At 52.3% G+C, this 24,304-nt stretch overlaps 11 protein-coding genes and 1 non-coding gene across 12 annotated transcripts; 7 read left to right on the top strand and 5 right to left on the bottom strand.

Moving 5' to 3' along the window:
* Positions 1-644: 644 nt before the first annotated feature.
* On the top strand, positions 645-1,257 carry AYL99_09146 (hypothetical protein; the record flags this gene model as incomplete). Its single annotated transcript, XM_018840653.1, has 2 exons — positions 645-1,128; positions 1,190-1,257. The coding sequence occupies 2 exons, from the start codon at positions 645-647 to the stop codon at positions 1,255-1,257; spliced, it is 552 nt and encodes a 183-aa protein (XP_018690400.1).
* A 1,110-nt stretch (positions 1,258-2,367) lies between these two features.
* On the bottom strand, positions 2,368-3,183 carry AYL99_09145 (hypothetical protein; the record flags this gene model as incomplete). The annotated part of the gene is made up of 1 exon (XM_018840652.1): positions 2,368-3,183. One exon carries the CDS (start codon positions 3,181-3,183, stop codon positions 2,368-2,370), a length of 816 nt encoding a protein of 271 aa, XP_018690399.1.
* A 579-nt stretch (positions 3,184-3,762) lies between these two features.
* Positions 3,763-4,910, bottom strand: AYL99_09144 (hypothetical protein; the record flags this gene model as incomplete). The annotated part of the gene is made up of 3 exons (XM_018840651.1): positions 3,763-4,407; positions 4,462-4,671; positions 4,767-4,910. The coding sequence occupies 3 exons, from the start codon at positions 4,908-4,910 to the stop codon at positions 3,763-3,765; spliced, it is 999 nt and encodes a 332-aa protein (XP_018690398.1).
* Positions 4,911-6,146: 1,236 nt separating this feature from the next.
* Positions 6,147-7,988, top strand: AYL99_09143 (hypothetical protein; the record flags this gene model as incomplete). The annotated part of the gene is made up of 4 exons (XM_018840650.1): positions 6,147-6,220; positions 6,284-6,402; positions 6,452-7,453; positions 7,648-7,988. The coding sequence occupies 4 exons, from the start codon at positions 6,147-6,149 to the stop codon at positions 7,986-7,988; spliced, it is 1,536 nt and encodes a 511-aa protein (XP_018690397.1).
* Positions 7,989-8,891: 903 nt separating this feature from the next.
* AYL99_09142 (hypothetical protein) lies at positions 8,892-9,935 on the top strand (the record flags this gene model as incomplete). Its single annotated transcript, XM_018840649.1, has 2 exons — positions 8,892-8,953; positions 9,026-9,935. The coding sequence occupies 2 exons, from the start codon at positions 8,892-8,894 to the stop codon at positions 9,933-9,935; spliced, it is 972 nt and encodes a 323-aa protein (XP_018690396.1).
* A 277-nt stretch (positions 9,936-10,212) lies between these two features.
* AYL99_09141 (hypothetical protein) lies at positions 10,213-11,131 on the bottom strand (the record flags this gene model as incomplete). The annotated part of the gene is made up of 2 exons (XM_018840648.1): positions 10,213-10,251; positions 10,349-11,131. The coding sequence occupies 2 exons, from the start codon at positions 11,129-11,131 to the stop codon at positions 10,213-10,215; spliced, it is 822 nt and encodes a 273-aa protein (XP_018690395.1).
* Positions 11,132-11,614: 483 nt separating this feature from the next.
* On the top strand, positions 11,615-13,062 carry AYL99_09140 (saccharopine dehydrogenase [NADP(+), L-glutamate-forming]; the record flags this gene model as incomplete). The annotated part of the gene is made up of 2 exons (XM_018840647.1): positions 11,615-11,747; positions 11,798-13,062. The coding sequence occupies 2 exons, from the start codon at positions 11,615-11,617 to the stop codon at positions 13,060-13,062; spliced, it is 1,398 nt and encodes a 465-aa protein (XP_018690394.1).
* Positions 13,063-13,622: 560 nt separating this feature from the next.
* On the top strand, positions 13,623-13,693 carry AYL99_09139. The gene has a single exon. It is a non-coding gene; the product is annotated as a tRNA-Gly (tRNA).
* A 430-nt stretch (positions 13,694-14,123) lies between these two features.
* AYL99_09138 (hypothetical protein) lies at positions 14,124-15,018 on the top strand (the record flags this gene model as incomplete). The annotated part of the gene is made up of 2 exons (XM_018840646.1): positions 14,124-14,288; positions 14,350-15,018. 2 exons carry the CDS (start codon positions 14,124-14,126, stop codon positions 15,016-15,018), a joined length of 834 nt encoding a protein of 277 aa, XP_018690393.1.
* Positions 15,019-16,678: 1,660 nt separating this feature from the next.
* Positions 16,679-18,354, bottom strand: AYL99_09137 (hypothetical protein; the record flags this gene model as incomplete). Its single annotated transcript, XM_018840645.1, has 2 exons — positions 16,679-18,233; positions 18,302-18,354. The coding sequence occupies 2 exons, from the start codon at positions 18,352-18,354 to the stop codon at positions 16,679-16,681; spliced, it is 1,608 nt and encodes a 535-aa protein (XP_018690392.1).
* A 463-nt stretch (positions 18,355-18,817) lies between these two features.
* Positions 18,818-19,883, bottom strand: AYL99_09136 (hypothetical protein; the record flags this gene model as incomplete). Its single annotated transcript, XM_018840644.1, has 2 exons — positions 18,818-19,761; positions 19,832-19,883. The coding sequence occupies 2 exons, from the start codon at positions 19,881-19,883 to the stop codon at positions 18,818-18,820; spliced, it is 996 nt and encodes a 331-aa protein (XP_018690391.1).
* A 480-nt stretch (positions 19,884-20,363) lies between these two features.
* AYL99_09135 (hypothetical protein) lies at positions 20,364-21,905 on the top strand (the record flags this gene model as incomplete). The annotated part of the gene is made up of 3 exons (XM_018840643.1): positions 20,364-20,606; positions 20,660-21,502; positions 21,585-21,905. The coding sequence occupies 3 exons, from the start codon at positions 20,364-20,366 to the stop codon at positions 21,903-21,905; spliced, it is 1,407 nt and encodes a 468-aa protein (XP_018690390.1).
* Between the last annotated feature and the right edge of the window lie 2,399 nt (positions 21,906-24,304).

Raw genomic sequence — 24,304 nt, 5'->3', positions numbered from 1 at the left:
TCTTTCTTTGTCTCCTCGCCTTGTCAACCACCCCCTGTTCAGGGCTTCATACGACGCCAACATGCTGCTCGCAATGACTTCCTCCTCACCTATCGAGACTTCCAAAGGACCTGCTGATGATCATCGATCTGGACCTCTGAGAGCTATGGGTGCTTTGTGAGGATGCCTTTGTGAACAAAGGCTGAGCAAAGGAATTGAAATAATGAGCCCGAGGCAACAAGAGCTGGATTCACGCAATGCATGGGATCATGGTCAAAGCTGGACACTTATGCTGCGTCCGAGGAGCGCTTGGCAAGTTCAAAGAAACTTGACTGTGGCAGCCTACAATCAACAATGAAAGAGAAATAAAGAAACATTGTTACAGTCGATGTCTCCTGGTGCACAAAGGCAAATAGTCATGTCCAGTCAAAGCGGTTGGATGACAGGGCTTCACCTTTGTGTGCGTATATTGCCACTGCTTTCGCCTGCCCCTTCAGTCAGTGTCAATCGGTTGCTTAGGCAGTAGCAACAAAGCGCCTTTACTTGAATTGTTAACTTCCTGTTCACTATCGATGGACCTCTTCTTCCCCAACCACCATCTTCCCACCTTACTCCATTTCTCGATCCTGACACACAGACAATATCAAACTGAAGCTATTCCAGCGATGGCACAACCTCCAGAGCCAGCAGACGATGATGTATCGAAAGACCTGCTGTCATCTCTTCCCGGTGAGATTGAACTCGAGATTGCCAAGCATCTCAGCTACGCCGATCTCTGCAACGTCCGTGGAACATCGCGAGCGCTAAGCGGGTGTTTCGTTGACCCTGCAACTCGCCTGGCCGACGAGATTTCAAAGGCTTGGGTTGAAATTGGAAGCCACTTTCGGGATGAATACTGGGTGAGTTTGAATCTGTCGCTCCCAGGCTTGATTGTCAACGGCAAGACCCTTGGACAACGAGTGGAGGAACATGCCGTGCAGTGTGGCTTCTCGAAGACGCTCGCTCGGTGGCTCGCTCATCCCAAAGACTTCCACTACCCTTGCTCCAAGTGTCGTGTCGTGAAACCATGGGATGACTTTCCATTTGACAGCCTACGCCGCACATACCCTATAGGAACACCCATGAATCCTCCGGCAACCCAGCAAGAGGGTAAAGACATACTGAAATATATGCTGTGTGGAGATTGTACGACTTCAAAAGAACCTCGCAGATACCATCGTCTTGGGCACATCTGCGACGAGCGTTGGATCATTCGATGTGGACGATGCCGGACCATGAAACGCGTGGAGGGCACTCTGACTTTCAGGCTTCGGGTCTCTGGACTCTGCCAAGAATGTTTTGAAACGGTGAACAAGCCCTGGTTTGCATACAAGAGTTTCTTGCAGGACAGCCTGGCTAGAATGGAGGCCTATGAGAAAGGAGAGTACTTCGATTCGTTGATATGGAGAGGATTACCCCCGTGTCCTGTGCCTCATGATTTTGTTTCAGTGCTGGGCAGGTCAGATAATCGACCACTGACCTCAGGCATACAGACAATCGCTTATTTCCCAACCTACCCTGTGATCAGCCAGAGGAAGCATCGACCGCTCTGAACGAGATAGCGTACTTCAGGTTTCGCTGGGCCAGGTATCAGGGCTACGGTACAATCCTCCTACGGCGGTCACAGCACGAGATCACGAACAACCGGAGTCGCACATGCTGTCCACCCACCCATACTATCGTCTGGTTACGGAACCTGACGCGTGAAGAGATTTGTCCTGACTGGTTTCGGACACGACGGTTTGATCACAAGTATTGAGCATCGCAGATATCGTATCTTTGGCACAAGACCTTGTCTGTAATAGGATGCGAAGTATGCATGAAGGTGTTCGAGAGTAATCAAGTATCTAGTTTCCCTTGTGGTAGTACAACGAAAAGGCTTACTACTACCGAAGGAGCTCCTCTAATCGAGTACACAACCCTCCACAATTCCCCTTAATCTCTCGATATTCCTGTAGTTCGCTATGCTTTGAGTATAGATTTGACTTCATAGTCTGAGCAGCTGTGGTAAACGGTTTTTAGATGGTCTGGATAACCCCCCTGCTAAGTATCGGACACAGGGCCTTCGAATGGGGACACAAAGACAGAGAAAGAAGTCGAGGAACTTGATCGAACGAGGAGTTAAAGTGATAATGTTTTCGTTTCCTGTTTCAATTGAGCCTAAAACCCTGCCGAACAATGTGCCTCCTGTACCTTTGAGCCTCGAACCCGAAAAAAGACTTCAACCAAGGTATCACAATCCAATGGGAGAAAACAACAATATTTCAACCGCACGCTCCGCTATCGCCCCTTTTCATACCTCTACCCGGGTTCACTCCGCCCACCATCTCCCGCTCCCCCCAGCACCGTCTATGCCGAGCTGACAGCAGCTTCACACCCCGGACATAGATGGGAACCCGTCGACCCGAGAGGCACTTCGGTGTGGCTGATGGCCCAGCAGCGCTGACACCGAGTCGCTCGAGTGCTGGGCTGTGCCGTTCTGGGCTCTGCGGCGGTCTCGAGCAGACTCTCAGGGGGTTTGCGTTGGCACATTTCACAAGTCGCTTCGTGATGGCACAGTTCACACATTCCCTCATTCTTGGACTCAGGAGTCGGCGTCTTCAGGTTGTTGCACGCCTTGCAGAGGACTAAGGTACATCTCCCGTCCCTGATCACAGTCCCCTTCTCCCAGATCCCCTTGGTGACGCCACAGGTCCTGCAGAACCGCCGGCGAGCCTCGTGGTGGCCGAGACTCCGCCTTCCCGTGACCTGGCTCTCCACAAAGCACTCTCGCGGCAGGGCCTTCAGGCAACTGTAGCAGTTCAGTTGCTCCGCCCTGGTGATGTGGTTGCGGTGGATATTGTTCAGGGCGGAGCCCAGCGAGATGATGTTCGCCACAACATCGGCCTGAGGTGGAGCAATGGGTTGAACGGACTGTGGGTACACGCCCGCCCAGCGACGCTGGTTTGCGTAGGCGACCTGCCGGCGCTCGTACTCAGCACGTTCCCGAGCGAGCAGCGTGGTTTTGAGAGCTTGCCGAGCTTGGGCGACCGTGGTCAGCGGCACGAGGGAGGCTGCCAGGCGACATGTCTGGCGGAAGGCGAGGACGGACTCATAGTCTAGAGTGGACATCAGGTCGTCGAAGACTTCCAGCGGCAAGCCGAAGATTCCCTTGTGGTCGGCCATTCTAGAGACGGTTTCCGGGAGAGTCGAGGGATCTGAGAGCGAATGTTGGGAAGATCTCTCCTAGGCCCTTAGATGGCAAGCCTTCTTGGGTTGTGTAGTAGGATCTAGCTCCGTTGGATGATGATGAGTCTTGCTGACGGAATGAGTCTGCATGGCGAAGCAGCTGAGCCCCTTATATATGCCTATACTCCATTTATGGTGTGGACCCTGACTCACAATGCAGTGCAGAGTTGGACAATAATGGACCGAATATATATGGTATAAGGGCAAGCAGTGATGTAGGAAGTGAAGAGGACTTCGAGTATAGAAAGGACATGAATAGGCATCAGGTGGTGAAGATGGATGGATTATGATTGTTCCGCTCCGTTATTCCGCGCCAAAAGCCAAAATAGGTGACGGACCTCAAGGCTTCACCCCTTTTTGTGGTCTGATCCTATGTATCGAATACAGTGCGCGACTTTGTTTTGTATCATGTGGCGCACCAGCTAGACAAAGCACCCAGATTCGCGTGAAACGGAATGGCACAGCTAGATAAACAATAACCTGGCTCTGTCGCGCTGTTCTAAAGACCTGGACATCTTATTTTGTCTGCCCAGCGGCCCGAGTGGCAGCGTGGTTCACAACCCAGTTCTCCGTATCTGCGACCTCGTTCAGTCCCCAAGCGGTGCTGCTGTCGTCGTGCACTGTCGTTCTTCTTAGATCTCGCTTGTATTTTCCCTCGAAGGCTCCGCCATTAGCTCTGTGGAGCGTGCACCGGTTGTCCCAGATAATCATGTCCGATGGGTTCTTCCATTCGACGCTAACGGTGTACTTCTTCTGGGTGACGTGCTCGATGAGTTTCTTGATCAGGGCGTCGGACTCCTCCTTGGGAATGTCTTCTATATGATGGGAGTGTGCGGCGATGTAGATATTCCTGCGTCCACTGGGCTCGTGGACCTGGATGAGTCGATGCCGAGCCATAACACCGCCATTGGTCGGATCAAGGTCTTTAAAGAATTCTGGAGATCCTAACTTGCGGGATTGCGCGATCGAATGATGAACAATATAGTCTTTCTCCAGGAGTGCCTTCTGAAGTTCCGGGTCCAGCTCGTCCCAAGCGGTGCGTGAGTCAGCGAAGTCAGTGTTCCCGCCGTTTCCTGGCGGAGGAATTTCAACCGCACGAAGTAGAGAGAAACTTGCGCGCCGAGGGTTGAAGGAGGAGTCGACATGGAAGAGGGCATTACCCTGGAATACGAGATGAGCCTTCAGCAGCTAAAAAGGACTTTCAGGTGAGCTCACCTTGCCATAGTGTGCTCTTGGGCTGTTGGGGTCCAGAACACCACCTTGATCATCGATATTCCCGGCGTCGAACAATTCGTAGAAGCCATATCTTGGCCGCCGGCCATCGACCATATAACGTTTCATGGTGTCAAGATCACCAATACGTCTAGAGAACTCAATGTGGCTAGCATCTTCTAGGCCAGTGTTGCGGAACATACAGACACCATACTAAAGCATAGAGGGACAAAGTCAGCACCAAACTGAAATTTAGACATGGCATAGATTGACGAGGAAGGGTTCAGAAGAAATAGGGATGTTGGTACCTTCGCCATTGCGGCGAGGATCTCGGCGAATTGTTCATCGGATAAATTTTGGAAATCGACGCCCTCGACCTCAGCTGCAAACGTAGGATGAAGCTTTTGGATGGTGATGGTTTTGAACTCCGGTTCCTCAGCGTAGCTGCCCATTTCGCCACCAATTTTGTTCTCCAGTAGTGAGGGATCGAGGAGGCGCCGTGGGAGAATTGACAGCAATGAGGTGTCTGTTCTGCTTGATAGGAATCTTGTTGAGAGTCCAACTTACGATTCCCTGGGTGAAATTGCCCTGTACAGATACCCTCCTCTGCGTTGGAATCGATGGAATCCAGAATCACCTTCACACGAAGAGGGTCGAGAAACCATCTTTTGGGCCTAGGTGAAGATGGGGCTCCTCAAGTCGTGGGGCAGAATGTGGAGGAGGTGCTCTCCGGGTGGTGAGACGCATCAATGGAGTCTCACGAGTCAGTCGGCAAGCAAGAAGTGACAGAGCCAGCAAGATTATGCCGTCCTGAACAAATGCCAACCTATTGGCTGGTCATACCAACCTGATCTGAGGGGATAGCAAGCCACCTTGACATTTTCTCCTGGCGGGGCTGCTTGAATATGCCGACCATTCCTATATCGACAACCAGCCGAAATCTGCATGTGGGATTTCGTAAATCTGGGGTGGGAAACAAAGGTCCGCAGTGGAGAGGAAGAGGTTGGGCCTTTCGGTGGACAGACAGGATGAGCCTCTCGGGACCGACCTGCTTCCCACCGCATACATCAGCAAGCAGCCCTCCAATGCTCTCGTTGTAAGAACATGGGTGCCAACGGATCCGACTGCCATGTACCGCGTCTTTGGTGGATTGGAATTGCTTGGATACAGAACCCTCCACACAGAGTCCAGGAAGGAGTAAGAGTGAGATTCAGATAGCTGCTCAACCTGGTGTCGAGACGTGTTCGCTGGCCCCGAAGATAGGCGCTAGGATCCGCCCGAGGCATTTTGTATGAGAGCTCTAGACGGTGTGCAGGGACAATACCTCCTCCAAGGTTCGAGCGAAGTACTTCTACTCTGGAGTTGTGGTCGATTACCTTGTCTGAGCACCGAAAATACTCTCAGGCTGAGAACTCATTGACAGCGCAGACCGTCTCCCGGTAAATGTGAGCTGTACGCATAGAAATGGGCCACGTAGTGCCCCCAGCTCGCCCAGGTTTTGATCGTATCGGTTTATGGTCTGATCTGCTATTCATTCCTTTTCATGGCAGCCTGGTAGCCCGTGTTGGACGCCTCGGCATAGTTGCCCTAAAACATGATTCCAGTATCAGGTCGCCCTTTCAAGCTTTGAAATTTCTCACCCATATAAACGCAGTTCCGCCTTTTCTGCAATTACCTCAGTGGTGCAAATGGAGAGCCTGAGTGACGAAATTTGGGATGCTGTGATAGCTGGAACCAGCATTCCCCAATCACTTCTGGCATTGTACGTTGCTTCTGACCTACTTGAACCGGGGCTTTAACTGACTGACAAGGCGTTCCTCTCAAGGGCTCTTTCTCGTTCAGGCAAGAAGATCTTACATGTAGATCGCCATGCCTATTATGGAGGTGACGACGCCGGTTTGAGCCTGGACGACACCCAGGGGTGGGTAGAAGATTTACGGCAATGTGCGCAAACTGCGCGTTGTATGTCGCGGCGTCACTGATGATCTCGCAGTCAAAAGCACAGTGTTCAAAGACGCAACCATATCGAGATATACGGATGACGAGTCTGCGTCCTCCTCGTCACTTGGACCATCCCGGTCATACACCCTGAGTTTGAGCCCCCAGATCATCTATGCCAAGTCCGAGTTTCTCCCCAGCCTCGTCTCATCACAGATACATACCCAACTCGAATTTCTTGCTGTTGGGTCTTTGTGGGTACAAAGGGATGGGACACTGCACAAGATCCCCAGCACCCGTGAGGACGTCTTCAATGATGAATCACTTTCAATGAAAGACAAGCGTGGGTTGATGAAGTTCCTGAGATACGTCATGCAAGAGGAGGAAGAGTCGACAACAACCTCGGAAAATGAGGATACCAGAATGTCGCTCAAGGCCGCCCTGTCAACGAAGTTCAGAATCCCAGCCTCTTTGCAGGCTCCGCTGGTAGCCCTTGCGCTATCTCCTGTAGCCGCCGACTTGGTTCCCTTCGATAAAGCTCTGGTCAGGATCAGGAGACACATGAGGTCTATGGGTCATTTCGGTCAAGGCTTTGGCGCAGTTGTTGCAAAATACGGTGGCACTGCAGAGATATCGCAGGTGGCCTGTCGTGCCGGGGCTGTTGGCGGAGGCGTGTATCTTCTTGGGCACGCACTAGAAAATCTGAGTGCTCCTGGTGACACGCCTGTTCACCAAAGGACGGGTGGGGGGGATGACCCTCTTATTGAATGCACGCTTTCCGATGGCACTCGAATCCGGACTCGATATGTCGCTGGAAATCGTGACGATATTCCGGTTTCGAAAGACGCCGTGGAAGATGCGGCCTCGCCCTGCACCACCTGGAGGTCTATCAATGTCATCGCAGATTCGTTAAAGTCAATGTTTCCTCCAACATCAGAGAATGGCCCTACTCCTGCAGTCACAATTGTTCTAGTTGATGATGGCACCCCTGAGTACAAGAACCCTGTTTATCTACAGATTCACTCAGAGGATGCAGGAGGATGTCCCGCAGGTCAATGTAAGTCCATCCCATTTCTGCCTTTTGATTTCACTTCCGTGATGATCCAACATCGAATACTTATCTACATTGCCTGAGCATTATGTGCTTTGCTGATAATTACCCTCTGACAACCTGATCTGGATACCCTCTCAACTATTTCTGTTTCCAACTCTCTAGACGCAAACCAGATTTTGCTGACTTAGCTTGACCAGGTCTTATCTATGCTTCAGTCGTTTCCGAAGACGCCTCCTCGAAAGATCGGCTTGAAGCCGCTGTGGGGGCGTTTCTCAGCACCGTGAGTGCAAAAAGCTCACTCTTGTGGTCGCTCTCATATCGAGCTCTGGGGCCTGCTATAGACTTTTCATCCAGTTTTCCGACGTCGCGGAAACATCCACAAGTCATCATATTTCCACGCAAGCCTCAAGATGTTGCCTTCGACGATGGTGTACTTCATGCGGTGAACGATGCTTGGCAAGTGATCTTGGGGCCAGAGGCTGCTACAAGCAGCACCTTTCTGAGGTTCGAGGAACGGGAAACTGAAATTGAGGATTAGCACAGCATCCCTTGCTTGTTAACGTCTGGCCGGTAACTCTTGTACTTGTTCTGGCCACTGTAGGAATATCTGCACATCCATTCCAACAGCCATTGCTCTATATTAAGCGGTTTACGATCTTCTACGGTCGCATTGAAAGGCTTTACCACGATCTAGCTCTTGTTTCTATATGGGAAGCGTAGTATGTCGACAAGGAAAGCATTATTCCTCTGCCGGAGGCCATCCGATGCATGGAGAGGCTTTGAGTGACATTGATCGCTGTGCAGTACATCCCACCGTTAGCTTGATAGCAACGTTGAACAGATCCTTTACGTAGGTGGTGGACCTGCGGGATCATCCACAGTGTGATCAGTCTTCTAACTGTCCAAGCTATATTCATGCTCCCCTATACAGACGCCTCGCTTACATTGGTCCATGATCCAAGTTCAAGTGACTTCTGGTCTTTGACCCATTTCCAATTGTGCATTTGGAAGGCGTACAGTAGCCCATTGCTATTGACAAATATACTTTGTCCCGTAGTTCTCCCATCATCCCTCCATGATCATGATACCGCATCAGCTAGATTTCTCCAACAACACCGTTTTGAGAGCCACCCCGACCTGTCTCGGAATGGGACCCGAGAGTCCTAGAAACTGCAGTTACCGGGTGAGATGAGTGTAAAGGCGTGCCCAAGTGCTCGAGAAGAGCGATGCTCTACGTCGGTGCGACTGTAAAGAAACAAATCTAGCAAACATGCCAAATTATGATAAGCGATAAGGCGGCCCTTGGCAGATTTGCCATTTCCCCGAACTCGAAATTTTTGGGTTCCCATCTTTTGGCAGTTGCAGAACAGCCACCCACCCATCGCCCGCTCCTCTTCTTTTCGGGCTTTTTGCGCTGTCCTCTCGCTCCCAATCCGCAAAAATGTCGTCGGACGAGATTGTGTGGCAGGTGATCAACCAGCAATTCTGCTCGTTCAAGTTAAAGTAAGCCACAGTTAAACTGGTGCATCAAAAATTCGAGTGCCGCCGTTGCTAACAGAGGGGAAAAACCTACAGGCTGAGCAGCAAAGACCAAACATTTTGTCGGAACGAGTATAACCTGACGGGCTTCTGCAACCGGCAGTCCTGCCCCCTCGCCAATTCCCGCTATGCCACCGTCCGACCAGATCCCCAGACAGGGGCGCTCTGCCTGTTCATCAAGACCCCCGAACGCAATCACCTGCCGTCGAAGTGGTGGGAAAAGATCCGGCTGCCCAACAATTACGAGAAGGCGCTGCTGGCTCTCGACGAGAAACTGCAATATTGGCCTAAATTCTACATCCACAAGTGCAAACAGAGGCTCACGCGGTTGACGCAAGTGAAGATTCGCCAGAGGAACATCGCTAAGGAGGAGGTGCGACTGGGTGAGAAGAATGTCAGTCGACTGGCTCCCAAGGTCCGTCGGAGGGAAGAGACCCGCGAGCGGAAAGCAGAGAGTGCGGCCAAGGTGGAGAGGGAGATCGAACGGGAACTCATGGAGCGGCTAACGAGCGGCGCCTACGGTGACCGGCCCCTCAATATCGAGGAGGGGCTGTGGAGAAAGGTGCTGAGAGGCCTCGAGAGGAAAGAGAAAGGTGAAGAGCTGCTGGATGACGAGTTGGAAGAGGACGAGAATGGGGAAGAAATCGAGGCCGAGGTGGAGTATGTTTCCGATTTGGAGGAGAGCGAGGACGAACTGGAGCAGGAGATGGAGGACTTTGACGACTGGCTCGGTGGAGAGAGTCCAGACGAGGAAGATCTCACCGAAGAGTCTGGAGAAGACGAAGACGAAAGTGAAGGCAGCGACGAGGATGAAGGCGAAGACGCAGGGGGAAAGAAGAGGAAGCGACATACGCGGCAACCATCAAAGCCACAGAAGAAGCCTCGTGGCCGAGTGGAGATTGAGTATGAGACCGAGCTGCCATTGAAGGAGACGGTACTGGCTTAGGGTCTGCATTGTGTGGACTTCAAAATGGTTATCGCCTCGATACTGCACGTGGTTACGGAGTTTGGGAGTCAACCAAGTCTTTCCTTAGAGACAATCTCAAAAGCGAGACGTTTAAGATTGAGTCTCAAGGTCACGAATAACGACATTATCAACCGCAACAGCTTCGCACAGGGTCGCCGAGCTCAAGTCCCTACCTCCGTATCGTACTGGAACAAATGTCAGACGCACTTTGCTGATATATTCTTGGTTGGCCACTGCTGGCAAGGGGCCAGTCTCGTCAAGCTTTGCGACAGACTCCCTTGACATATCTGAAGACCTGAGAGTACTCGAACGTCAGTGTTGGCATTTGGGAAGAGGGAAACGAGGGCTGAACACATGGTAAATCTCGAGCGGCTCTGGAGTGCATTTCTTACCTCGTGACCCTTGAATTCAGCTGTAGTGGTTATTTTCCTTTCATCCCAACCACCCATCCCCAAGACAACCCGGTCGAGCTTCCCGGTCAAACGACATCCACCCATGAAAACCGGCCAAATCCAGTCTACAAACCATACGTAAGACCTGGTGATGGAATCCGAGTTGTTCTCCACATGCTCGAAAAACAGGAACTCGCCGCCGGGTTTGAGCAAGGCCTGGACGACAGCAACCGTGGCAGCTTGTTGTTTCTGCGGTGCTGAGCAAAGACTCTTGATGGCGACGATGGTATCAAATACGCCGTCCTCCGGAAGACTCGACGTCGTGCTGGAGATCACGCCGGCCTCCTTGAGCGCAGGGAGGAGACTGCTTGGCTGGGCTCCCGCTTCAAGAGCCACCAGCTTTTTTCCGAGGCCGTGCTTCTCCGCAGCTTCACGAAGCTTGTCATGCAAAAACACGTTTGGTTCGGCGCAGTATAGCACATCGATCTGGCCAGGCTTATAGTGGAACATTTGGTCGCCTGCCCCAGGGCCCAGTTCGAGGACCTTTCCGCCTGCGCGGGAAAGAAGTTCCTCGATGTGATCGACTTGGACTTCCGAGGCGGCCATCTTGGGGCCAATGACTCGCCAGAAGGTTTCGAACCATTTTGAGCGGAAGGACGAAGGGGAGGTGACGAGCAGCAGCGGATGAGAAACGAGGGTTAGGGGGAGGTAGGCAATGGAGATGCTGAGAAGGAAGAGAGGGTCTATGTATGCCTGCAATCGCACGAGCAGAGGCACAGGCATGATTTCGACACAGACAGATCGGTATTGATGAAGGAATGGAGCGTGAGAGAATGGAACAGAGAGGGAGACGGTGGGTGCCAGTCACATACTCTAATCACAGAGAGATATCCCGGAGGAGCAACGTTAGAAACAAGAGAGCAGGAGGCGGAGGGGTTATAGACTCTTGTAAAGCGTGCCATCTTGGTATCCGAGCTTGATAACCTAGGTTGGTAAGTACGAAACATTGGAGAATTGTCACAGAGGCGGCGACTTGACCGAAACAGCGAGCGCAGATACATATTTGTCTATCGGGAGCGCGCTATCGTCACGTGGAGATAAAAGAGGGGTTTCGCTCAACTCCGCAATCGGCGGCGCGGGACCTTTGATGCAATTTTCCGTGTCGGATTGAAGAAATCTCTGGGAGTGTCGGTTGACTCATTTCCTTGTTTATCACGATTCCTCGCAAACACTTGAGTGCAGGTTGACGCCCCTCAGTATCCCAACATGGCATCTCTCATCACCACGATCCAATCCAAGCTGGGCTATTCTTCCCAGAAGGCCCTCCTTCTCGGCGCCGGGTTCGTCACCAAGCCCACCGTCCAGATTCTCGCAGATGCGGGCGTTGAGGTCACTGTTGGTTCGTCATCCTAGGTTCATGGACGATCCGTCTTGACTGACACATTGTAGCCTGCCGTACGCTCGAAAGTGCAAAGAAACTATGCGAAGGCATCAAAAACACGCGCCCAATCTCCCTCGATGTCACCAACGAAGAGGCACTGGATAGTGAGATGGCCAAAACCGACCTTGCAATCAGTCTGATCCCCTATACCTTCCACGCCACCATTATCAAGTCTGCAATTCGGAAGAAGAAGAATGTCGTCACCACCAGCTACGTGTCTCCGGCAATGTTGGAGTTGGAAAGCCAAGTCAAGGAAGCAGGCATCACGGTCATGAACGAGATCGGTCTCGATCCGGGGATCGACCATCTCTATGCTGTGAAGACAATCGAGGAGGTCCACAAGGCTGGCGGCAAGATCAAGTCGTTCCTATCATACTGTGGTGGACTGCCGGCGCCCGAGGCTAGCGACAACCCCCTGGGATACAAATTCTCGTGGTCAAGTCGAGGAGTCCTGCTTGCGCTGCGCAACTCGGCCAAGTTTTACGAAGATGGCTCCATCAAAGAAATCGCGGGGCCAGACCTCATGAGCAGTTCCAAGCCGTATTTCATCTACCCCGGATTCGCGTTCGTTGCATATCCCAACAGAGACTCGACGCCATACCGAGAAAAATACAATATCCCCGAAGCCCAGACTGTGATCCGTGGTACGCTGCGGTACCAAGGTTTCCCTGAATTTGTCAAGGTTTTGGTCGACATTGGCTTCCTTTCGGAAGAAGAGCAGCCTTTCCTCAAACCATCCGCCGACAAGAAGCCACTGACCTGGGCAGAAGCCACGCAGAAGATCATCGGCGCGACCAGCAGCAAGGAGTCCGACCTGTCGTGGGCAATAAGCTCCAAGACGACTTTCAAGGACACACCCGAGAAACAACGCATCATCTCAGGAATCAAGTGGCTCGGCCTGTTTTCCGACAAACCAATTACGCCACGAGGCAATCCGCTCGACACACTCTGCGCCACTCTCGAGGAGAAGATGCAGTACGAAAAGGGGGAGAGAGATATGGTCATGCTGCAGCATAAATTCGAAATTGAGCACAAAGATGGGAGCACGGAGACCAGGACGAGCACCCTCTGTGACTACGGTGACCCCAACGGATATAGCTCCATGGCGAAACTGGTGGGTGTCCCGTGTGGCGTGGCTTGTTTGATGGTGTTGGACGGACGCATTAACGAGAAGGGTGTCCTGGCGCCGCTGAAGTGGGAGTTGGCGGAACCTATACTGAAGGAGTTGAAGGAGAAGTACGGGATTTTCTTGACCGAGAAGACAGTCGAATAAGCGCTGAAGCGCGTCCTTCTTCTGAGACCTGGCGTGTTTGTAGATTGCAATGTGTGAAATTGAGGTGGTTGATGCTTCATGAAGCCCTTGGACCATGGTTCGGCAGATAGACATGGGAAAATGGAAAAGCCGTGTTATGATCAGACCTTGTTATAGCCGTGCTTCCAGCTAGTTGCCACGACCGACACTCGAACAGATGGGGCCAGTGACTGTAGCGCAGTTGGACTGGGGTGGCACTATTACAAAACTAAGGAGCGTTGCAATACAGTGCCGAAACCTCGAACTCTTGCATGCCTTACAAAGCGCCCGGACCAATAGGTGCCCAGATCAAAAGCACTCAGTCCTGTACTAAATGAATGAGTCAAACCCAAGATCTCGACCAACAGCAAAGGAATTGAGTTTCTCCTTGCAAGGCGTAAAATGAGAGGAAGTGTGAAGTTTGTACAGTAAGAGAGTGATCGAGCCTAGGCAAAGGCAGAGCCGACCGAGTTTGATCTCAGTGGGCGCCCCACAAAATTGATGATATATAATTATTACCCCAATTATAAGTGTTAAAATGCGCGTGTATAGTTCAAGGGTAGAATTCGAGCTTCCCATGCTCGAGGCCCGCGTTCGAGTCGCGGTACACGCAAATAATAATCTCATGTTTTTTGCTTTGTTACACTTTCTTTTTTGTCCATGAACGTTAAGTGTTAGTATCCGGGTGGTTTCCGGGTGACATTGCAATTCTTTCCTTCAAGAGAACCGACAATACATGTGAGTCCATCTCCGGCACTGGCAGTGCCTATTGCGGAAGTGCCTGCATAAGGGTGGAACCCTCCCCACGTGCCTGTAGCGCCAACTCCATCCAGGCATCAATTGGCTCCTGTGACTGGAACATTCGCCGGGGCCCGCGCAGGCGCAGGCGCAGGCGCAGGCGTCACAAACTCCTCTAAACACGCCACTCTTCCACAACATCCATCTTCCCTACTTGTACAAAGCTTTCCTTCTTCCTCTTCCTGCGCTCACTTGCCCGCATCCTCGTCTCTGCTCTATCGATACCCTGCTCATCAGCACGCAAAATGGCTTCCTCCACCAGATACCAGCCCGCCCCTCAGCGCGACTCGTTCGACGAACAAACCTACCCTCAAGCCCCTCCAAACTACCAGGCTACCGGTCCTGGTCCTGAGCAGGGCATCTTCGGTGCTCCCAGAACAGAAGACGACAATGTCCCGGACGATTTCAAGGTACACTTCCCAATTCTCTCGCTCTGGCTGCTGTGATCTGTATACTGACGACTCTGTCTAGTTTGGTGGCGCCGTCATCGAGGCTACCCTCGACATCCGAATGTCCTTCATCCGCAAAGTCTACACTATCCTCACCGTCCAGATCCTCCTCACTGCGGCGCTGTCCACGCTCTCGTTCTTCTCGACCGGCTATCGAAACTGGATCCAGTCTAACTCGTGGATGATGTGGGTGTCGTTGATCGGGGCGATCGGATTCATGATCCTCACTTTCTGGAAACGCAAGTCATACCCGACCAACATGATCTTCCTGGCTGGCTTCACCGCGCTCGAGGCGTACAGCATCAGCGTCGTCACATCGTTCTTTGAAAGCCGCATTGTCATCGAAGCGCTTGTCCTCACACTGGCCATCTTCGTCTTCTTGACACTCTTTGCGTGCCAGAGCAAGTACGACTTCACCAGCTGGATGCCCTACCTGTTTGGTGGCCTGTGGATCTTGATCATCTTTGGATTCATGGCGGCCTTCTTCCCGCACGGCTCCACGGTCGAGTTGGTCTACGGCGCGATTGCCGCCCTGATCTTCAGTGGCTACATTCTCGTAGACACCCAGATGGTCATGAGACACTATCACGTGGAGGAGGAGATCGCAGCCTCCATCAGCCTTTACCTCGACATCCTCAACTTGTTCCTTGCTATCTTGAGGATCCTGAACGCGACTCAGAACAACAACTAAAATACGGTGACAGATGCTGGGGTCAGCTAGCACGGTCTTACCGTGAGAGGGGTGTGTTGAGCTGGGGAAGTCGGGGTTTGAACTCGTCCTGTGGGCATGCTCGATCAGATTCGGGCTATGCGACCATTCAAAACAAGGGGTTTTGAATAGGGAAATGGCTATTCGCATGATCGGGATAAAATGTCGCTGGCTTCTGCTGGGTGCCGACACCCAGTTTCTTTTCGGCCGATTGTGCTGCGAAATATACAGTCAAGCACTGGGGAATCATCACAGAATTCTTGGACTTGGCTTTGTACCGTCACGGTTTCGTTTGGCTTTAATTAGAATCGTTTTTCAATGGCCAAGGGCCAACATAATGGGAACCGAGTATGCATACATACATTGTTATCTTACTTCGTTTCGTTCCATAGTTCCGTCTGTCTTTTCCATTCGCCGAAGTTCCTAACCAAAGTACAAACATCAGACGAATCAAGGTCCATATCCGTCTCCCCCTTCCCTCCCCGACAACCTTCCTTCCTGGATATGCTCGCTCGAAGATAGATCTTGTGAAGACAGACCAGACCAGACCCCAGCTGGCCGCCACGGAAGAAACAATGAGAGACGAATTCACACCAGGCAGGCAGCTAGGCAGGCCATCACCGTCATCGTCGTCAAGGACGTACGGAATTCATTGTGTGAGGATGACTAATTCATGAATGAATGAATGAATGAAAGAGGCAAGGAAAAAAAGGGGGAAATTCAAGAACGGAATACGCACGGACGGACTATGGATGGAGTATTGCGAAGGACAGGTCCAGTAATGTGTTCACTGTTGGTCGTACTGTATGCAATGACTCGAACTATGACTATACTGTACTATGACTATGGCTGGCTAATAAGGATGGTGTGGTATAGTATAGTATGGTATGATGTGGCATATGGGAAATGGTAATACTATAAGACATAAAAATCATCCCTTCTCCTGCCTGCCTGCCTGCCGTGCCTGGTGCCTGGACGCCGTCGCTCTACGAGACTTTGTTTTTCTATCCAAGTTTCAAAAATCAAGGTCATGATGGGATCGACAAGTCATTTTATTTCTTCCCTTTTCCCCACTGGGGGTGTCGATTTTGTGGTTGGTGCAAGAGATTTGGAGCACCGTTCGTACGCCATTGGTTTTGTTTGTATGTTTGCATATATGGGTGCTCTTTGATCCGCATCGAATTTTTCCCACCATGAGGCTCCGCCATTCCAAGTCGGACGAAGCGTGCACGACATAACTCTTCTTGTTGATCTGGCCAAATGGACATCCATATCTTGGGAAGCTCTGAAGGAGATCATGATGATGTCTGTCCCGTTCTCAATTGAGCTCCACGATGGTTTTGCACAAATTGTAGATGAATCGATTTTGGAACGGGGTAGTGCCTGCAGGGTGAGATGTCGCCCAGAAAGCAAGTATTTGAGAGGCCCTCTGATTAGTTGATGGTAGTGGATATCGACCAACTGGCCTCCATTCTTCTTCGAGATCCGACGAGCAGGTCATAATCCCATGATATGGTCAACAGCTGGGTTGAACAGTCCACTCTTATAAGACCTCAGCTCTCGTAAGGCGGCACACGTGCACATCTGACATTCCTATACCGGCGCACACACAAGCGCTTCGCTGCCTCCTCTCCGCGACACTTTAGTGTGAAACAATGAAAAAAGTGTTCGTGATGAGACAGACCACCATGACGCATATGCCATAAATGGCTAACGCGAGGCTGAGCTTGCGAAGCATCTTCCGGCGGAAATTCCTCGTCCGTTTCAACAAGCTGACCCCGCTGATGCTCAGTATCCCCGAGTTGCCCAGCAGATTTTGGCCTTCGTGGTTCGGTGGTTCATCATGAACACCTTCGTCGTCAGATTTGTCGCTCTCATCATCACCCCCTTGCCAGTCGTAGTCGTCTTCCTCTTTCACGAGTTTTTGATGCAAAGGTGAATCGGGCGAAGAGATTTTATAGTAGAACAATCCCGGAAGGATGAAGGAGATGGACGTGCTGCCCGTTGAACCAACATATGCCAGGACGGCCTCCAGACTGGAAACGGTCATTGCGACGATGTAGCTGAGGATGATGATCGCGGTGGTAATGGCAGCGAACCGAGCCTCTCCCATCTCTGTGTTCCGCTTTCTGCCAGGTTGGAGCAAGGGGACGTCACGCGGAGGACTAGAATCGAGTGAATTGGGTGTGGCGGGAGTGGAGCGAAGTCTCGCTTTGAACTTGTCGGAAGGACGCCATTTGAGCACCGCATCAATACTAGCTCGGCAGGGGTGAACTTGCAGAGGGTAGGAGAACATGACGAGAACCACGATCATGGCTTGACCGATGGTTGTGGACACTGAGGGTGCATATTGTGCCACAATGTTTCCTCCAATTTCGTTGCCGAATGACAGGTATCCGGTAATAGCAACCAAAATATATATGGAGGCAGCGGTGCCGTTGGATGCGAACACCACGGCGCTGGTGCGGAAATGTGAATTGTCGCTGATCTCGTTGAGGATGCTGAACATGTTCTGGTGACATGTATAGGCGAACACAATGACTGGGAAGGAAGAGAGCGCCGGGATAGCACCCGCCCATTTGAATATCCTCAGCGGAGTCTGATAGTGCCCATCGGGCAAGGTGTCGTGTGCGACAAAGTGATAGACGACCAAGATGACCAAGTACCCAATGGAAATCAGTGCGATGACCGAAGTGTATTTCAACGAGTCGAGTCGACGGAGGAAGGAGAAGGGGATAACGACCAGCATGAAGGCCGTGACCCAGAAATGGCGGTCGAACATGAATTGGCCCAGATCCTCTTCCCGAGCGAACCCTCGCACGACACCGGGCATGAGGTCGCCAATGATGATAAGATAGCTGACGCCCACTCCAAAGCATTTAATCGCAATCGCAGCATCAAAGATGACCGCAGCGTTCGGGTATGTGATCTGAGACAGCGCAAAAAAGCTCGACGAGCCCCGTTCGAGGTATGCGGCGCAGCGAGTCTGCAGGTAGAGGCCAAACCCCGCCGTGAGGCCCGCCCACAGTATCACGATTGTTCCCAGCAAGATGCCCATATGTGACATGGCGAGGGGCATAGCGAGAACCCCGGCGCCCACGATCGTATTGAGGAGATTGACAACGCTGCTGATCCATGTTGCCTGACCGACAGTTCCTGTGAGATCACGCTTGCTGAGAGTCGGGGTAGCGGGTCGCCTGGGACGCAGTTAGGACACAAAAACAGCACAGTCATCGTCGGAGGGGAGAAATGGGAGGCAACATACCGACGGGCTCGAGACTGCGTCCTGCTGGAGGAGGCAGGCGCAGGTAGAGACATGACGGATTGAGAGCGGCGCAGTTTATCTCGTTGGATCGGGGGTGCTCATCTCTCTGCGTCTCTCGCAAGAGCCACTTGACTGAAGAGACAGAGTCGACACGGATAGATGATGGGTGGAGGAAATTAGCAGAAAATCACCAAAGCGAGCGGGTGAGAAGAAAGAGCAGGAAGTGAATGAATTGATTGTGGAAATGTTCGGGGTACAAACGAATGAGTGAGTGAGTGGGCGACGGATAATAATATGATACGATACGTATGTAATAATTGTGGCTGCGGATGGCGTCAAATGTCCGGCCACAATCGGGAGACACAGTGTCTCCCCGTGTCCCCCTGTCACCATAATACAATCAATCCATCTCTGCATATACATACTCTTTGTGTATAGTAAGTATATCATTTTCTCTCTTCTCTCTTCTCTCTTCTCTCTTCTCTCTACTTATAGCTGAGGTGTGTGTATCCTTCGTCAATACTTCCCCCACCCCGGCTTCAACTCCCCAAGCACCTCTTTGTATATCTTCTCACCATCACTGACGCTCGCCCCCTGCTTGCCCGTCGCATATGGCCCAACATTGTTATAGAGAGGCACATCTCTGACGGCACCCGCCAGCACTTCCAAGCAGGTGCCTCCCTTGATCGGGATCATGTCCTGCTGCTCTCCATTGACGCCATTGGTTCTCGTGCTCCCACCCCCAATAACACTAGAAACCTCATTGTCCTTCACCAGGGCGAGCATCACCTGAGCGACCTCCTCTGGCGTCACCCAGGTGTCGGCCCCTTCTCCTTCCTGCTTGACAATCTTCAGCTTCTCCGGGTGGTCCGTCCACAAGGGGGTCTTGACCACCCCAGGCATCACGCAGCTCACACGTATCCCGTGCAGGTGTTCCAGGTCGGCCAAGCTGCGGACCAACGCCTGGACGCCATGCTTGCTCACATAGTACAATGGGAACGCGAGACTCGCACTCTCACCGGCAATGCTGGCGATATGGACAATTGTTTTGGGATTGTCAGTGCTGCATGGGGGATTCGCTGCCAAAAAGTGGGCAATGGCCAACTGCGTGACGCGAGTGGGATGCGTGATGTTGATGTCGTACAGAGCATACCTGCCCCCAGCCGGGTCGTCCTTGGATTTCTCCGTGCCAGGTGGGTACCAGAAGTTGCTCCAGTGAGGCTCAAACACGCCTGCTCCCGGGCACACAATGTCGATGGATCCAAAGTGCTGCTGGGCGGCGGCAAACATGGCTTCGAGGTCAGGCCACGAGGCCACGTCTGTTTTCTGGAAGACAGCTTTGTTAGGCGTTGACTGGTACTTCTGGACCAGTTTCTCGGCTTCTGGTCGCAGACCAAGATCGGCAAACAGGACGTTGGCGCCATGTTCCAGCAGAAGACGGGCAAATTCGAGATTGATGCCTGTTAGGAGACGCTCACGTTAGTCCTGCTCCTGCCTCGGGGGCCAAGTCGCGTTGGAATTGATATCTACCTGAGCCGGCGCCCGTGACGATCGCTGTCTTTCCTTGTATCTGCTGAGCCATTGTGGAGAATGTCTGGGGAGCAAGAGCAATAAAATGGCAATCTAACAATCGAAGTGTATCGGAGATCAGCTCAACCTTGTAGATTCATATTTATATATACACTACTTCTGCCTCGGTATACACAGCACTTGAAGCCTGCATTGTCATTTGCCATTGACAAAGCAGACCCTCCTGAAAGACGTCGGGCCTGATGTAGCCAGCTCTCCCCTCACGACGAAATGTGGGATGAGACTCTCGGGCACAGTTTGCCCGAGGTTATGATCGTCTGGTTTGGCGCAACATGGGTGACTCTTATTTTTGCCCCCGAGAAATACCACACCTTTGCCTCATCCGACGCTACGCCTGGTTGGGAAGCGTATCCGGTTCCTCTTGCGGAATGATCAAGGATAAATTCAGACGGTGGAACGCAGCAGAGAAGTCGTGGGAGACTGAGACCATGAGATATTCATCCTCAGACTGTCCCCTTAGAGAGCAGAGACCATGAAAAACCAGCTTACCGCTGTCTTGCGCCGTGCCGCATCCACCTTAACCAAAGAGGCTGGTGACATCAGCTCCGTGTTTCCTTCGCTGTCTGGCAAGAAGTCTGACCCTCTGCCACCGCGGTTCAGTGCCTTGAAGAAGACGTTGATCAAGGGCAATGAAGACGCCATCACAGCGTCCTGGCATCGGCTGTCGAAGAGTCTGGCGCGGGAGATTGCCGAGATCAGATCAGAAGGGAGTAATGTCGGTCCCATCTCTACCCTCGAGTGACTGCCACGGCTGACTGTTGAGTCCAGGTTATACCAAGCATCGACTTCCAGGATGTAGTTGCCGGGACTGTCCCTCAATCGAAGCTTGACGCGATCCGGCATCGAGGCACTGCAGTCATTCGCAATGTTCTCCCGCGAGAACAAGCATTGGATCTGAAGCGGCAGGCCAGGAAGTATATCGAAGCAAATCGATCCAAAGTCAGGGCCTTTCCGCCAGATGACCCTGCCGTGTACGAGTTGTATTGGACGCCTTCCCAGGTCGAGGCACGCGCTCATCCAAACATGCTGAAAGCGCAGGCTTTTCTTGCCTCTTTCTGGCACTCGTCTGACCCGTCATCAGAGATTTCTACCACCTACCCTCTGACATACGCCGACCGTTTTCGCATCCGGCAACCGGGCGACGCGAAGTTCTCACTCGGTCCACACACTGACGGAGGGAGTCTCGAGCGCTGGGAAGATCCCGAGTATGCTCGCGTGTATCAGGCCATCCTCAAAGGTCAGTGGGAAGAGTATGATCCTTTCGACGCACGCCACCGCATCGAAGCGAAGATGGACCTGTATAATGGGGCAGGCGCATGCAGCATGTTTCGCCTGTTCCAGGGCTGGCTCTCCATGTCCTCAACAGGACCTGGTGAAGGCACCCTGAAAGTGTGCCCCTTGATCCGACAGGCGACATCTTACCTGATATTGAGACCCTTTATCAACCTTCAGACTGGCAAGCTGAATCTGGATGCCACATTCCCAAACTCTGTACCAGCCGCTTGTCAGGAATATGACCCGGTGTCTCACCCAGGCCTCGAGCTTGACACCACCATGGTGAGCATGCCCAAAGTTGAACCAGGCGATTATGTTGCTTGGCACTGTGACATGGTAAGTTTTGGTCCTCACCGAGAGATGTTTCCCCAACATCCCTATCTTGGCTTGTCGTGGAAAGGCTGACATTGGTCCGTAGATCCACGCCGTGGACCAGGAGCACCATGGAACAAGTGACAGCAGCGTCATGTATATTCCTGCATGTGCAATAACTAGACCGAACCTGGAGTTCTTAAAGAGACAACGGATGAGTGCTTTGGCATACAGCCCCCCACCGGACTTCCCAGGAGCTGGTGGTGACGGCGAGGTTGGCTTTGCTGGGGCTGTGGCCTGGGATCAGGTCAATGATGCAGGCAAACGTGCCATGGGACTGGGCCAGAAGACGTGGGACTTCAACTCAGGCATGAGTGAAGGAGAGCGGAAAGCCATTGAGGCTGGGAACAGGACACTGCTTGGTTGACCATTCCGCCTCAAAAAGCATCCTGTGACAGGGCATTGTCCTCGACCTTCCCGGAATCATGCCTGCCACATTTCGTCCCAGCTCTGCATGCCGATTTATCTCCTTGGAAGAAAAAAAAATCTCAGACGTGGATTCAGACCTCTGGACTCATGGATATCTGATCCGAGTGGGAAGACACGCTGTAAGCTCCACTGATAGGTCAGGGGACCTCCCACTGCCATTGGAATGATCATCAAGTTTTGCAGAAATTTCCTTCCGACCGATGTCTTAATCCATTGTGGGTTGCTGCAAGAGTGAGACAGCGTGGTAAGGCAGCCAGCACACCTATCATTATCCGACCCTCACGAGGTCCCCGATGCTGGAGAGTTCCTTCAAGTGGTAGCGTAAAAGAAAGTAAGTGTGGAAAGGGCAGACATCATCATGCAGTAAAGATCAACAAAAGGGGAAAGGGACAAGTATGGGGCCTTGCCTGTGCAGCCATATCCCTGGTTGGACAACCGCGACAAGAACGGCCCCAGTCTTCAGGGTGAAACCGAAGTCGTGAACGCGAAGACAAGAACTTTGACAGCTGTCAAATAATGTCTATCTTAACCTTGAGTGGATGTGCCCCAACGGCCATGCATCAGCCTGCGCGCCAGGCCCGCTGTCAAAATGTCCACCACCGTAGGAAAAGCGCCTACTGTACTTATGTATGTTAATTAGAGCAGGCTGTAAGGCGCACGAGCAGGTACCCCGTACGGAGTAGTCCGTCCAAGGGAGGTCCCTGGCGATTCCCTGGAAGGGCAAGCACTCAATGATTATCCCTCCGAGCGCGGCGGTTGAAATCGTTATTCAATGAATCCGAGGGGCTGGCTGCTGATGCCCAGGGAGGATGTTCCTGGCTAGAGTAACCAGAGAATCAGGAACACCAATGATGGCTTCCCCGGAGGTGGAGGTGTCCGCTTGGTCTCTCAAGTGGATGTCCGCTGAAGTCTCGGTAAAGATCAACGCACAGAAGGAGTGCAAAAATGTTCAAAGCAAAAATTCCCGAGGGTCGCTTTCCCCCCCAGCGGTAAGGGGCCGCTATAGGGCTGAAGGGATGCCAGGAACACCTTCGGTCACGCATAAGTAGGCCAGTGGCGTGAGGGGACAGCTGAAACCATCTAGGCGAAAGGCCAGCAACAGCGGATGTGGGCATTCTGTGGGCGGGCATTCTGTGGGCAAGACAAGGTAATACAGAATAGGGAGTCCTCGTCTCCATCCTCATGCGAAGAAGAGTCCTTGATCCTTGTCCTTACGCGTACCAAAGTCCCTGGTAGTCGCCTAGGTGGTTGAACGCGACTGCGGACTATTGGGAACGCACGGCTTATAGACTGGGACGGGCTTTTAATGGAGAAGCCACGACAATCAACGTTACGCTTGGAGCAGATGGGATTAGCTTGTCCAGAAAGCAAAGCGCCATGTCGCGCTTCGTGGTGATGAAGAGACCGCCGAGGAGTGTCCAGACCCAAATGCGCTGCTCGCGCACAAAGTTCGTAGGTGGGTTGCTGGTCTCCTCTGTAATAGCTTGTATTTAGATGTGGCTGAAGTTTGAAATGATTATTGAAGCCACCGAGACCCTCAAAGGTGCTAAGGCATTAAGTGGCAGAGAAGCAATCGTTGAGGCAGTTGACGACTTTTTGACGGATGGAACCAGAGATCGGGCCGCTCATTGTACCAGACAGAATAAAGTAGAAGTCCATCGTATGAAGCTTCACCGCTTGATCGAGGAGCCAGGACCTCTCACGGCGTGCCTGAGGGCGGTTTGGCTCGGTCAGGAGCCCTCAACTCCTACCGTTTTGGTTTGTCCGGAACTCGAGCGTGGAGAACCTGCGGCACACGCATTGGACATTCGCAGGCTAAGGCAAAAGTGCCCGGATGCCTGAAGCATCTGTCAGGGGGAGCTGCGCCATTCCTCCAAGCAGTCAAGGGCCACCTTTAGGTACATACCAGCTTGACAAGGTTCGAGGATACTCCGTAGGGCGCTGCCATGTGGTAAATGCAGCTTTTTGCGCTACAATATACGAAATACCCTGGCCAGCAAGCTACAAGGGGGAGCTAGTAAGTCTTCCGCCTCATGGAGCTCCTGCGGCAGGAAAAGGAAGACTCTCGTTGGCTCGCCTCCAGGTGCCGTCTGCTGTACCGAGTGGAAGTGCCAGTGACGAGCGAGCGAGACTCGCGTGCTTTCACCGTGATAGATCATGCTGGATTCGAGACTCAATAATGCAGACAGTTCCGACGGCTGCTCTCCATAGCCTTGAGTTGCGATGCTGCATTCCAGGTCAACAAAGGTTTCCGTCCAGACGCTCCCCAATAGCTGATGAGTGGGCACTGTCGTATCATGGAGCCGCAGAAGGCATCAGGTGTACCGAGTACACATT

This window comes from Fonsecaea erecta (assembly GCF_001651985.1).
Source record: "Fonsecaea erecta strain CBS 125763 chromosome Unknown Scaff8, whole genome shotgun sequence".
NCBI classification, from domain to species: Eukaryota; Fungi; Ascomycota; class Eurotiomycetes; order Chaetothyriales; family Herpotrichiellaceae; genus Fonsecaea; species Fonsecaea erecta.
This window is presented reverse-complemented; position numbering and strand designations above follow the sequence as displayed.